General features: G+C 45.5%; 1 protein-coding gene across 2 annotated transcripts in view; it reads left to right on the top strand.

Annotated features, from left to right (window-relative positions):
• LOC123769730 (uncharacterized) overlaps nt 1-12,500 on the top strand; it is a 19,412-nt gene that overhangs the window by 1,972 nt on the left and 4,940 nt on the right. The window contains exons 2-3 of one of the 2 annotated variants that reach the window (XM_045760957.2): nt 2,701-2,776; nt 5,556-5,627. In XM_045760957.2, coding sequence (XP_045616913.2) covers nt 2,720-2,776; nt 5,556-5,627 — 129 coding nt within the window. In that variant the 5' untranslated portion in view covers nt 2,701-2,719. Of the gene's footprint in view, nt 1-2,700; nt 2,777-5,555; nt 5,658-12,500 lie in introns of both variants that reach the window. The other variant, XM_069301484.1, reaches the window with a different exon arrangement.

Genomic DNA, 12,500 nt, shown 5'->3' with positions numbered 1-12,500 from the left:
CACCAATATATTCACACCTTCACCATTAATTATAAATAGATTATTACTATACTTATGTACAACTGCCTCTTTCACTCGGGGCACAACACAATGACAGTGTTCATCAAGCCCAAGTGAATCCAGATCCCAGGTACATGTTGTCCACCGGCAAACACTAGCGACTTCACTTTCTACATGGGCCAGTCCACCCACACAGTATCACGAAGTGTCTACACCCCTCCTTCACTCTCCAGATACTCACTGTCAGAGGGCTTCAGCATCACGCTGACGGGGGTCTCAAACAATCAAGCACGAGGATAGCGAACACCCTGGTAGAAGCCTCTAGCAGCTTGCTAGCAGCACTTCACAAATAGACATATCACTGTCTTCCCTAACAGTGCCTTATTAGCCAATCTCGGGTACGCAGATCTTCACCAACACAACAAATACCAGCAGCTAAAACACACTGCTCGAATCAACGGCGGGTACTTCGTCTTCTTGCAGGACCAAGCTAAGGGTTCGTGGACTGCCCAAGGTAAACTACCCTCCTTAGCCCAATCGTCTCCATATGTCACGTCTGTGGACATAAAAACGTCATTAGCCATATAGACAATACACTGGGTAACCCTGGGCTAACACTCATTCACTGGGACTTGACATTGTAACTTGTAGCCACAACCTAGATAGCGTTGATCTTGATACGCTACCCACCAGAGGTCATCCACATCGACCTCTCTTTCTGACTACGACAGGAAACTGGAGTCTTCCACCGATACCACGCCACCACCAACAGATGGCGTTGTCTACATAGCGCCCAATACTAGGGGAGTTGGAGTGCAGACCCATAGATAGCGCTGAAATTGCCACTACACGCTCTGACGATGGTGTCGATACCGTAACAGCCACCTATCCTGTGAGTGGACACACCGCCATATCGACAGTATTGGGCAGCGTCACTCATCCTGTGAGTGGAGACACCGCTATAGCAGCATGGTACAACACTCCCCCAATAGGAAGAAAACTCGCTGGAATGTTCATCCTGTTACGTGCACCCAGACACAGCTGGGACTTGCTTAACTGTCTCAAGTGAACAGCTCCTCAAACAAGGAGATTAACATTTGTCAACACCTAATTAATAACTTTTGTTATCTTGCGGGTGCAAAATCGGAGAATCTTTTGAGAACAGCATTTATATTTAAGATAGTATTTTCCTAACTCAAACAATGTTGGGTTTACTGTACTACACACATTTCTAATAAATCTTAGATGTTCACATTCTCTCAGGTAGTGGTCATGGCGGTGTCCATCACTCTCACCACAAATTCTGCAACTCCACTGCTCAACTGTTGTTTCCATCCGAATTTCCATGGATATTTGTATCCAAGACGAATACTTGCTATTACTGATTTTCTCCAGCGTCCACCTCCTCTTCGTCCATAATGATTGGGATTGCCAGCTGCAACCATGTTGTACCATCGTACAGATTCACTGATTTGTGCTTCTATCCTCCTTTCCTCAGTTACCTTGTCACGGTGATGTTGCCTGATAAGACCTCTAATTTGTAGAGGAGTCTTGGGTATGAAGTATTTAATATGGTCTCCGTCAACACCTTCAGTAGCCAGCACATCTGCTCGTTCTTTTCCACATATTCCAACATGGGAGGAGATCCACAGAAACTTGACGACTCTTCCCTGATTTGTTAGTACCCTCACAGCTCTCTTGATTTCAGCGACTATCGCAAGATTTTCTGCCCAATTTTATGAATTGGTGCAAATCACTGCACCGTTAGTGTTTTTTTCAAAGAATCTTAACGCTATAACAATGGTAGTTAACTCTGCTTGCGTTGAAGAGGCAAAAAGCAATATGTGCCTTTTCTTCACTTGCATTTTGAAAGGCATTATTCCCAATTACAGTGTATGCTGCACCAGCCCTGCCATTGACAGGATTAGATGACCCGTCAGTGTACATTTGATCTAATTAATTTCCGGCTTCTTTATGAAAAGCCCAAGTAGGTGAAGGTCTTCCAGGTAGCAGACTGATCTGTGATGCCATTTTTTTCCATGTTTCCTCCTGTGAGTAGCATGGAACTCAATCTTTTATGGGTAATATCATTTTTAATTAAGTTAATTTAATATGCACCCCATACCCATCTTGTGGGCGGAAGTGGAAAGGGTTACAGAGGCAATATCATTGTAATGTGGATCTCTGGCTCTTCTTAATTGCAAGCTTAGCATTCAGTTCCCTGATTCTGCTTTTACTACTTGGGAGGGACAGCTCCTCTCGTAGATTAGATGTTTTGGCAGTTCTTGGGACTCCAAGAATGATTGTCATGGCTTCATTTTGTATGCTCTCAAGCATTTTCATATCGCTGTAGGAGTAGGTGCACAAAACTGGTGCGGCATAGTCTATGACGGAGCGCACATAGGCTGTGTACATCATTTTAAGCACGACAATAGAGGCGCCATGCCCATTCCAGGTCATGGCTTTCAGTGCCCTGAGTCGACTTTTGCATGTTCCTATAAGTTGGTTGAGCTCCTCTTTCTTCCCCTTGTTAGAGGCGACAGTGACGCCAAGGTACCAGTACCTGGTTGAGTTATTTAGGCTTGCAGAGGTCCCCTACAGTATTAATAATAATAATAATAATAATAATAGAAGAATCAATAATAATAGAAACACTGTCAACTATTTTTATTACTTTATAATTTATGTTATATTGTGCAGGTGTTGCTCGGAGTGGCAGATGACACCAGTGGTGCAGGATGCCAAGACTTTCATCACCTGGTGGGCGATGGTGCAGGTAGCTGGTTACAAGTTTACCACTATATGTACACAATCCTAATTACTCCTATATATATTTACCTAAATTTACCTGAGGGTCACTAACACTCTAGTGGCTTTGATGAGAACAGCAAGCCAATGACTTGTCAAAGGGCTACCCCCCCCCCCCTTCCCCGCTTGCCCTTACGATTTTCTCCCTGGATTTTAAAATTTAACGGAGTTTTGGCATTGACGCCGTTATATATATATATATATATATATATATATATATATATATATATATATATATATATATTTCATATATATAGTGTGCATTTCCCCTCTGTATCGCCACGCTGAGGCGCTGGAAAAGAAAGCTGACAGCTCTAGGGTCCCTTGTTGTTTCAATGAGCTTAGAACCCAGTTCCTTCAAAAAACTGGTAGCACTTTTACCCCAGGCGCCGAGTGTCTCAGAAGCAATGGGGACAAAATTGTAGTGGTGATCCAGTTCTCTGTACTTACAGGATTTGGCTGCTTCCCTGTGGGTGGCAGCGCCACCTGGTTGTGCAACACTGAGGTTAATGTAGGTGTTAGCCAGGGTTGATACGCACGTGTAGTTCCATACCAACTGCTTGCCGTTCTTCCAGGGGTTCACTGTGATACCATCCGGGCGACCAATAAGAGCATCAGAGTTACGGGGCGTTAGGTAACGGGGCTCTCTTTCAGCTGGGCATCCAGCTGTGGTGAGGCTCCTCATGATGATGTCGTTAACTTCACTGTGCCTCGAGTGCCATCCCCCTGTGCTTTGGCAGAGTAGGCCGCCACAAATACACCTATATCTGGTGTGGATTGGGGCAGCAAGGTGGAGGGCCACAGCAATTCGGAGGGCGTGTGGTGTGAGACGCATGCCAGTTGCCGACATTGGGGTTGCTAACAGGAAATCCCCTGCATGTGGGGCTGCTACTGCTGTGAGGCAAGCAATGTCGTGTTGTGTTGTTGCAGCACCCAGGCACTCTGCAGCAACTTGGTCTACAATGGGGACATCCCAGCTGGATTGCTTGTGGGCTTTCGGGGATGGTGGTTGAGGTGATGGGCCTGCACGAGAGGCCCACTCTGTGGCACAGCATGTGAAATTGAGATCATGTACACCTGCCAGCTGATGTAAGTAGGCAGGTAGAATTTCCTTGACAAGGTCGTCGGATGCCGATGAGGAGGACAGGAAGGCTGGAACAGCGATTTGCGTTGCTGTTCGAACTCCGAGGCCCCTAAGTCTTACGGGAAGAGAGGCTTGTTTCCACTGTAGGTCATCAAGAGAGAGGTTAAGGGCTTTTTCTAGCACTGATTTCTGTAACAGGTCATACTCACTTAGTTTTTGGCTACTGTAGGATGGTGAACACCTCAGAGAGCAGGTCAGCCTGGGGAGGGACAGACATCTGGTGATGAGGTAGAGTGCATCATGAGCATCAATATCCTCAGTCCTCCCATCCATCCTCTTAAGGTCGGCGATTTTCTTATCACGGACCTCATCGATGGCTTTTAAACCGGTGGGGGGGGGGGGGGGGGACTCCTAGGAGTGTGCTGTCTTCAGGTTTAGTTTTATGGATATTTGGCAGAAGACCCTCTATTCTCTCTACGATGCCCTGGTTGGAACATATTATTTCACATTTAGAAGAGTTCAGGGTGAGGCCTAAAACTGCACCTTGCTCCTGGATTTTTCTGATGTCCTCCAGGAGTTAGTCTTGGGAACCAGCTAGGGTACCATCATCCAAGAACCAGATGTTAAGCTCGCTGGACAGGACCTCTGTGACTTGTTTGATGACTAAGCAGAAAAGGAGAGGAGCAAGGGGGTCACCCTGTTGGACGCCTTCTCGCGAGTCAATTTCATGTTCACCAAAAAGTAGCTTTAGATGTCCGCTCTATTACTATTACATACTGTAGCATGAATGTACAAAAGGTACAATGAATGAATGAATGCACAATTTTATTTGATGTTGGTTTCTTTCAAGGCGTTCTGTTTGGTGTCTGGAGAGTTCTTCATGAGTAGGTTGGCCGTTTTCTTGTTTTTGTAGTAAATTGTTAATTGTATCTTCTGATTTGTGTCTCCGGGGATAACGTTCCTATTAATAATACCTTTCAGGATACTTTCCTCCGTTTTATGAGCCATCGAAAAGAAGTTCCTGTAAAATAATTTAATAGGAGGTACAGGTGTTGTGTTAGTTGACTCTTCAGAGGTTGCATGGTGTGTCACCTTTCTTTTAATGACATCTTCAACATAACCGTTAGAGAAGCCATTGTTGACTAGGACCTGCCTTACTCTACAGAGTTCCTCGTCGACCTGCTTCCAACCAGAGCTGTGAGTGAGAGCTCGGTCGACGAAAGCACTAACAACACTCCTCTTGTACCTGTCTGGGCAGTCACTGTTGGCATTAAGGCACATTCCTATGTTCGTTTCCTTAGTGTAGACTGCAGTGTGGAAGCCACCATTCCTTTCCGTGACTGCTACATCTAGAAAGGGCAGCCTCCCATCACTCCTCATCTCGTAAGTGAAACTCAACACCGAATTTTGCTCGAATGTCTCCTTCAGCTGAAGGTGGCATTTTTACCCCCCCCCCCCCCAAGGTTTTTTATATTACCAAATAACTACAATGTAAGTTGACAGAGGTGATTTCACTGGTAAGGATATATGTCTTAAGTACTAATATTGGGGAAGTGGGTAGTACAAGATACAGTGTGAGTATGAAACACAGGTAGGCTACAGATAGTTATGAATATCTGTTTCATATGGACACAGATGACACTTACCTCCGTCATCTTTACAGGAAAAACCAAGTCTGCTGCCAAAGGCCAAACAGAAGTTAGGTTCCTGGAGACTCCAGGATGAGCACTTCAAGGTACAAGTTTCTACTGTAATTGTAGTCAAGGTCAGCTGCCTTGTCGGCTTGTTTGGTGATGGGTCTCAACCTCTGGAAGGTATCAAGGCACACCTCCACGATACACCTTTCTGACTATACTACGAAGCAAGTATACCTTAGATCTAGATATAATCCAGAACATAACGCTCATTGTATTAGGCGTGTAGACAAAAATCACACAGTAATTCTTCTATTGCCGTGTAATATCCAATATTGAAAATAATTGTGCGTATGAACAATAATAATAATGTTTATTCAGGAAAAAGTACACGCAATAAGTACACACAAAGTACACAAGTACATACAAAATGAGTTATAAATAGAATGTTTGATTTCTAAATAGAGCTAGTGGTTAGTAACTTTAGAAAGTTAGTAACTTTAGAAAGTTAGTAACTTTAGAAAGTTAGTAACTTTACAAAGTTAGTAACTTTAGAAAGTTAGTAACTTTAGAAAGTTAGTAACTTTAGAAAGTTAGTAACTTTAGAAAGTTAGTAACTTTCAAATGCCCAAAGCCTAGTACGCAAAGCGTTTCGGGAAAGATGTCGAAAAACACTTAAAAAATAAGACAAACTAATTGAGTTCAAAAGAATGAATTGAACTGAAAAAGGGAAAAAAGAATGGCAATAGCTATACCTTGGATGAACAGCAGAAATTACAACAGATCAGCAGAATTATTTTAACTAACTAAACAGACTACAATTTTTGTATACAAGTTTTTGTACACCTGGAAGATATCAGGAGTTATACAAGTTGGTCAATAATCAGTATTATTTGAATATAGCAAGACAAAAGTTGACATTTAGGAAATAAGGGAGTTTTTGTTGACCAAACCACACACTAGAAATTGAAGAGACGACGACGTTTCGGTCCGTCCTGGACCATGAAGAAGTCGATGGTGACGCTCTATTACTCCCTCATCTATCCTTATCTCAACTATGGTATTTGTGCTTGGGGTTCTACTACACAAAATCATTTACGTCCTATAATTACTCAACACAAAGCTGCTATTAGAACAATATCTAACTCTGGCCCCAGACATCACTCGGTACCCTTACTTAAATCTTTGAATATGTTAGATATTAAGTACTGCACATCTTCTCATGCGTACTCTATATATTTAAAACCCTGAACTGTAATGTCAATCCTGGCCTTAAAAGCTTCCTAGAAGGTTGGAACAGAACCCATGAGCACCACGCTAGAAACAAATACCTATTTGATATTCCAAGAGTACGACTTAGTCAAACTAGAAATACTCTACAACTCAAGAGACCCAGAATGTGGAATGACCTTCCCAATCACGTCAAAGGCTGTATCTCTCTCAACCAGTTTAATTTAAGAGAAAACTAAATACTACCTAATCAACGCCATGTAACCTACCTTACCCCTAAATGTCAACCCAGGTCTTGCTATTTTCAAACAATAATAAATGAACTAAACTAAAAAAACTACTGTTTGTTGACCAACTTTTACCAATACCTTTCGTCCTCTTGACATTAAACTCGCCTTTCGACAAACTAACACACTTCGCAGCAATCTCGTTCACACTGCTCCTCCTGCTTCTAATGCTGCTGGTGTCTACTCTATTTCCTATGTTCATCTTGTCCTCTCCAATACTTTGGCGAAACTGGCCGTACACTGAATGACAGACTTAAAGAACACAAGAGAAGTGTTAAGTCTGCTGACACTAACAATGCTCTCTTCTGCCATGTGAGGGATTCTAATCATCCCATTGATTGGTCTTCCTCCAAATTAATCTTTCCTGCCTCTACTCTACACAGACGCCGTCTTGTAGAATCGGCTCTTATTGACAATGTACCCAACATGAACTTGAGTCCTGGCTTTGTTGCTGTGGACTCTTCCCTTTCACAGTATATACTCAAATGCTCTAATCTTTCTAACAAACGTGACTTAACATAAGCTTTCCCCCTTCCATTTCTTTCTTTCTCTTTCCCTTTCTTTCTCTCTTCTCCCTTTTTCTGTTCATTGTCTTCTACGCTCCCTTGCTATCCTCTTCTTATTCCTATTACTATCTCCTTCGGTGGTTATAATAGGAGCTGCCTCGTATGGGCCAATAGGCCTGCTGCAGTTCTCATTACTACTATCCCCTACACCTGACTTTCCTCCTCAGCTCTCTCTTGCCTATTTAATGCCTGTCCCTACCTGTCCTCATCACAATCGACTTGAGAATGGTCCAGGACGGACCGAAACGTCGTCGTCCCTTCAATTTCTAGTGTGTGGTCTGGTCAACATACTTCAGCCACGTTATTGTGACTCATCGCCTGCAACTTGTATAATCGCTGTTTTCTGCCATGTTCATTATTTTTTTTTCCTTTTTTCAATACAATTTATACTTTAATCTCAATTAATATTAAGTTCTAGCCTAAGTATTTTTTTCCACATCTTGCCCGAAACGTTGTGCGTATTAGTGGCTATAAGTATTGTATGTACTAGTGTATGTACTAGCTCTATCTCTAAATCCAACATTATGTTTGTAACTCATCTATGTATGTACTATCACCTGAATAAACATTTGATTTGATACGAGGGAGGGACGACCATTAAGTAGGCAAGAGAGAGGTGAGGAGACGGAAATCTTAGAGGAAAATATGAGCAAGGCAAAAAGGACGGAAGTATATGGCGCAATAAAGGATGTAATAATAGGAATAAGAAAGGGATCGGAAAGGAAAACAAGAGAAAGAAAGAGAAAGAAATATGAAAGGAAGGGTAGCCTAATGTTAGGTCATGTTTGTTAGAGAGTTTAGAACATTTAGAACATCCGCTCACAGGATGAGTATGTGGTGTACAATAACAGCTCACAGCATGAGTATGTGGTGTACAATAACAGCTCACAGCATGAGTATGTGGTGTACAATAACCGTCTCGTGATGATCTGGATTATTAGTAGGACAGAAAACATCAGTTTTTTTCCCTCCTGTCACAGCTCCGTCCATAACCTCTGTCCATAGTCTCCATTCATGAACCTCTGGGAACCGCCTACCCGCCGAAGCCGTAAATACCAAACCAATAACTCAGTTCATGATCTAGCTTAATAAAGTCGCCAGGACAAATGGTCGCGGGGGGGGGGGGGAAGGATCCTTTGACAAGCCGCCGACTTCCTGTCCTCACGGGGGGCCACTAGAGAGATAGAGAGCCCACTGGGGTAATTTCAGGTAAATATTAGGTTGGGTTGCCAGTATACAGTTCCAGGAGGCCCAGGTAGGTAGAGGCAGGGCTACCTGTACCCTCTACCCGCGGGCCACTGTTTGTGGTCACCTCCACGGGGACAGAAAGCCCGCGGCTTGTCAATGGTGCCTTCACAGGCAAGGTCTTACCAAAGACATACTTGGAAGGTCTCACCACACACACACACACAAGGAAGGTCTCACTACATACACACACAAGGAAGGTCTTACTACATAAACACACAAGGAAGGTCTCACCACACACACACAAGGAAGGTCTCACCACACACACACAAGGAAGGTCTCACCACACACACACAAGGAAGGTCTCACCACACACACACAAGGAAGGTCTCACCACACACACACAAGGAAGGTCTCACCACACACACACACAAGGAAGGTCTCACCACACACACAAGGAAGGTCTCACCACATACACACACAAGGAAGGTCTCACCACACACACACACAAGGAAGGTCTCACCACACACACACAAGGAAGGTCTCACCACACACACACACAAGGAAGGTCTCACCACACACACAAGGAAGGTCTCACCACATACACACACAAGGAAGGTCTCACCACACACACACACAAGGAAGGTCTCACCACACACACACACAAGGAAGGTCTCACCACACACACACACAAGGAAGGTCTCACCACACACACACACACAAGGAAGGTCTCACTACACACACACACACAAGGAAGGTCTCACCACACACACACACAAGGAAGGTCTCACCACACACACACACAAGGAAGGTCTCACCACACACACACACAAGGAAGGTCTCACCACACACACACACACAAAGAAGGTCTCACCACACACACACACAAGGAAGGTCTCACCACACACACACACAAGGAAGGTCTCACCACACACACACACAAGGAAGGTCTCACCACACACACACACAAGGAAGGTCTCACCACACACACACACAAGGAAGGTCTTACCACACACACACACACACACAAGGAAGGTCTCACCACACACACACACACAAGGAAGGTCTCACCACACACACACACACACAAGGAAGGTCTCACCACACACACACACACACACACACACACACACACACACACACACACACACACAAGGAAGGTCTCACCACACACACACACACAAGGAAGGTCTCACCACATACACACACAAGGAAGGTCTCACCACACACACACAAGGAAGGTCTCACAACACACACACACACAAGGAAGGTCTCACCACACACACACACAAGGAAGGTCTCACTACACACACACACAAGGAAGGTCTCACCACACACACACACAAGGAAGGTCTCACCACACACACACACAAGGAAGGTCTCACCACACACACACAAGCAAGGTCTCACCACACACACACACACACACAAGGAAGGTCTCACCACACACACACACACACAAGGAAGGTCTCACCACACACACACACACAAGGAAGGTCTCACCACACACACACACACACAAGGAAGGTCTCACCACACACACACACACAAGGAAGGTCTCACCACACACACACACACACACACACACACACACAAGGAAGGTCTCACCACACACACACACACACACACACACAAGGAAGGTCTCACCACACACACACAAGGAAGGTCTCACCACACACACACACACACACACACACACAAGGAAGGTCTCACCACACACACACAAGGAAGGTCTCACCACACACACACACACACACACACACACACACACAAGGAAGGTCTCACCACACACACACACACAAGGAAGGTCTCACCACACACACACACACAAGGAAGGTCTCACCACACACACACACACACAAGGAAGGTCTCACCACATACACAAGGAAGGTCTCACCACACACACACAAGGAAGGTCTCACCACATACACAAGGAAGGTCTCACCACACACACACAAGGAAGGTCTCACCACACACACACACACAAGGAAGGTCTCACCACACACACACACACAAGGAAGGTCTCACTACACACACACACAAGGAAGGTCTCACCACACACACACGCAAGGAAGGTCTCACCACACACACACACACAAGGAAGGTCTCACCACACACACACACAAGGAAGGTCTCACCAAACACACACACACAAGGAAGGTCTCACCACACACACACACGGAAGGTCTCACCACACACACACAAGGAAGGTCTCACCACACACACACACAAGGAAGGTCTCACCACACACACACAAGGAAGGTCTCACCACACAGACAAGGAAGGTCTCACCACACACACACACAAGGAAGGTCTCACCACACACACACACAAGGAAGGTCTCACCACACACACACAAGGAAGGTCTCACCACACACACACACACAAGGAAGGTCTCACCACACACACACACAAGGAAGGTCTCACCACACACACACAAGGAAGGTCTCACCACACACACACACACAAGGAAGGTCTCACCACACACACACACACAAGGAAGGTCTCACCACACACACACACACAAGGAAGGTCTCACCACACACACAAGGAAGGTCTCACCACACACACACAAGGAAGGTCTCACTACACACACACACGGAAGGTATCACCACACACACACAAGGAAGGTCTCACCACACACACAAGGAAGGTCTCACCACACACACACACAAGGAAGGTCTCACCACACACACAAGGAAGGTCTCACCACACACACACAAGGAAGGTCTCACCACACAGACAAGGAAGGTCTCACCACACACACACAAGGAAGGTCTCACCACACACACACACAAGGAAGGTCTCACCACACAACAAGGAAGGTCTCACCACACACACACACAAGGAAGGTCTCACCACACCACACCAAGGAAGGTCTCACCACACACACACAAGGAAGGTCTCACCACACACACACACAAGGAAGGTCTCACCACACACAACACACAAGGAAGGTCTCACCACACACACACACACAAGGAAGGTCTCACCACACACACACACAAGGAAGGTCTCACCACACACACACACAAGGAAGGTCTCACACACACACACACAAGGAAGGTCTCACACCACACACACAAGGAAGGTCTCACCACACACACACAAGGAAGGTCTCACCACACACACACAAGGAAGGTCTCACCACACACACACAAGGAAGGTCTCACCACACACACACCAAGGAAGGTCTCACCACACACACACAAGGAAGGTCTCACCACACACACACAAGGAAGGTCTCACCACACACACAAGGAAGGTCTCACCACACACACACAAGGAAGGTCTCACCACACACACACAAGGAAGGTCTCACCACACACACACAAGGAAGGTCTCACCACACACACACACAAGGAAGGTCTCACCACACACACACACACAGGAAGGTCTCACCACACTACACACAAGGAAGGTCTCACCACACACACAACAAAGGAAGGTCTCACAACAAAAACAAGGAAGGTCTCACCACACACACACAACAAGGAGGTTCTCAACCAAACACACACACAGGAACGGTCTACCACACACACCACAAGGGAAGGTTCTCAATACAACACAGGAAGTCTCATCCACGCAAACAAGGAAGGTCTCACACCCACACCACACACAAGGAAGGTCTCACCACACCACACACACAAGTAAGGTCCTCACCACACACACACACACAAGGAAGGTTCTCACCACACACACACCC

Source organism: Procambarus clarkii, chromosome 45 (genome assembly GCF_040958095.1).
Source record: "Procambarus clarkii isolate CNS0578487 chromosome 45, FALCON_Pclarkii_2.0, whole genome shotgun sequence".
Classification (NCBI taxonomy): Eukaryota; Metazoa; Arthropoda; class Malacostraca; order Decapoda; family Cambaridae; genus Procambarus; species Procambarus clarkii.
The sequence above is the reverse complement of the archived record's forward strand: the minus strand, read 5'-3'. Positions and strand labels throughout refer to the sequence as shown.